Source organism: Penaeus chinensis, chromosome 38 (genome assembly GCF_019202785.1).
Source record: "Penaeus chinensis breed Huanghai No. 1 chromosome 38, ASM1920278v2, whole genome shotgun sequence".
Taxonomy (NCBI): domain Eukaryota; kingdom Metazoa; phylum Arthropoda; class Malacostraca; order Decapoda; family Penaeidae; genus Penaeus; species Penaeus chinensis.
In genome coordinates, this window is record NC_061856.1 from 25,107,496 (window position 1) to 25,108,697 (window position 1,202).

A 1,202-nucleotide genomic window follows, 5' to 3' on the forward strand; every position below is an offset into this window, starting at 1 on the left:
ATAATAAATAACAATAAAACGAGAACAATAATACCAATAATAATAATGATAATGGTAATAATAACAATGATAATAATAATAATAATAATAATAATAATGATAATGATAACAATAATTCTAGCAATAAGAATGATGATATTAAAAAAATATAATAACTATTATTATAATGATATTACAGATAACAGTAATGATCATGATGGTGATAATCATAATTAGTGTGAACAAAATAACCTTGACTTACCTTCCCCATGGCTTCACAGAACCATCTGTTATAGATTGTTTTTCTTTTATTTCAGGAGTTGGGAACAGGGCACTTGTCCTGCCAGTCCCTTGGTATGAAACGACGGCTGTATTCTGATAAAACGGTGGTTCGTTTCTCTGGAAGGTGACAAAAGGTTTCTGCAGATTGCCAAGGATTGTCATCTGATAACTTCTGACAATTCCTGGCCTTGATTTGTGTAAATGTTTCTATTATAATGGCCTTTGATGGTTGGTCCTGTAAGTAACAAAAGCCTTCTTTTCAATGCGCTGGTTGAGTGTAAATCGTATTTTTTCTTCTAACGTCCTACTGCATCCTCCATATCCACGTTAGACGAGCTACCCGATCCTACCATTCGCCGTTCAGTATTAATATAGTTTTGTTCAAAATTAGGTTAATTCATTTTGAGAAATAGAAAATTCTATCGCTGTAGCTGAAAACATGATTCAAGTATTCTAATGGAAGTTTTTACTCCTTACTGAAACGTGTGATATGAGAAGTAATATGACTCACTGATAAAATTTAGTGACTATAAAATTACACTAAACACCTAGCCAGTTGCTCCCACACTAACCGCGGTACGCAACGGACCACGTGCTTTATACTCTCTCTTCGCGCCCCACGCTTGCGTCTGGCAGCCCTGTTTGTTATTGTTGCAAACGCCGTAGTAAAGTTATCATACAGAATGCAGGTTCGGTTTCATTCACGCAAAAAAGGTATATGCTTATATAGCATACTGAGAAGCAAACATAAGTTACGTAGGGCAAAAAACTCTTAAATATGTGCAAAACTCGCGATTACTAAACACTAAAAGTATAAATTGAGAAATCATTTGTTTTTGACATTCGCGCTGATTTGGCAGGTAACGTTTACCATGTTCAAGGAAAGCCTGTTAGAAAGCGAATTTTATTCATTATCAACTTGATCCAAAAGCTGAGAGTAC

The 1,202-nt window shown here is 34.8% G+C and overlaps 1 protein-coding gene across 3 annotated transcripts in view; it reads right to left on the bottom strand.

Annotated features, from left to right (window-relative positions):
- The window catches only part of LOC125046087 (astacin-like metalloendopeptidase), a 31,090-nt gene extending 30,259 nt beyond the window's left edge, over positions 1 to 831 (bottom strand). Inside the window, exons 1-2 of one of the 3 annotated variants that reach the window (XM_047643723.1) lie at positions 773 to 824; positions 242 to 496 (exon numbers count right to left, since the gene is read on the bottom strand). In XM_047643723.1, coding sequence (XP_047499679.1) covers positions 242 to 250 — 9 coding nt within the window. In that variant the 5' untranslated portion in view covers positions 251 to 496; positions 773 to 824. Of the gene's footprint in view, positions 1 to 241 lie in introns of all 3 variants that reach the window. The other 2 variants (XM_047643724.1, XM_047643725.1) reach the window with 2 other exon arrangements.
- Positions 832 to 1,202: the final 371 nt, after the last annotated feature.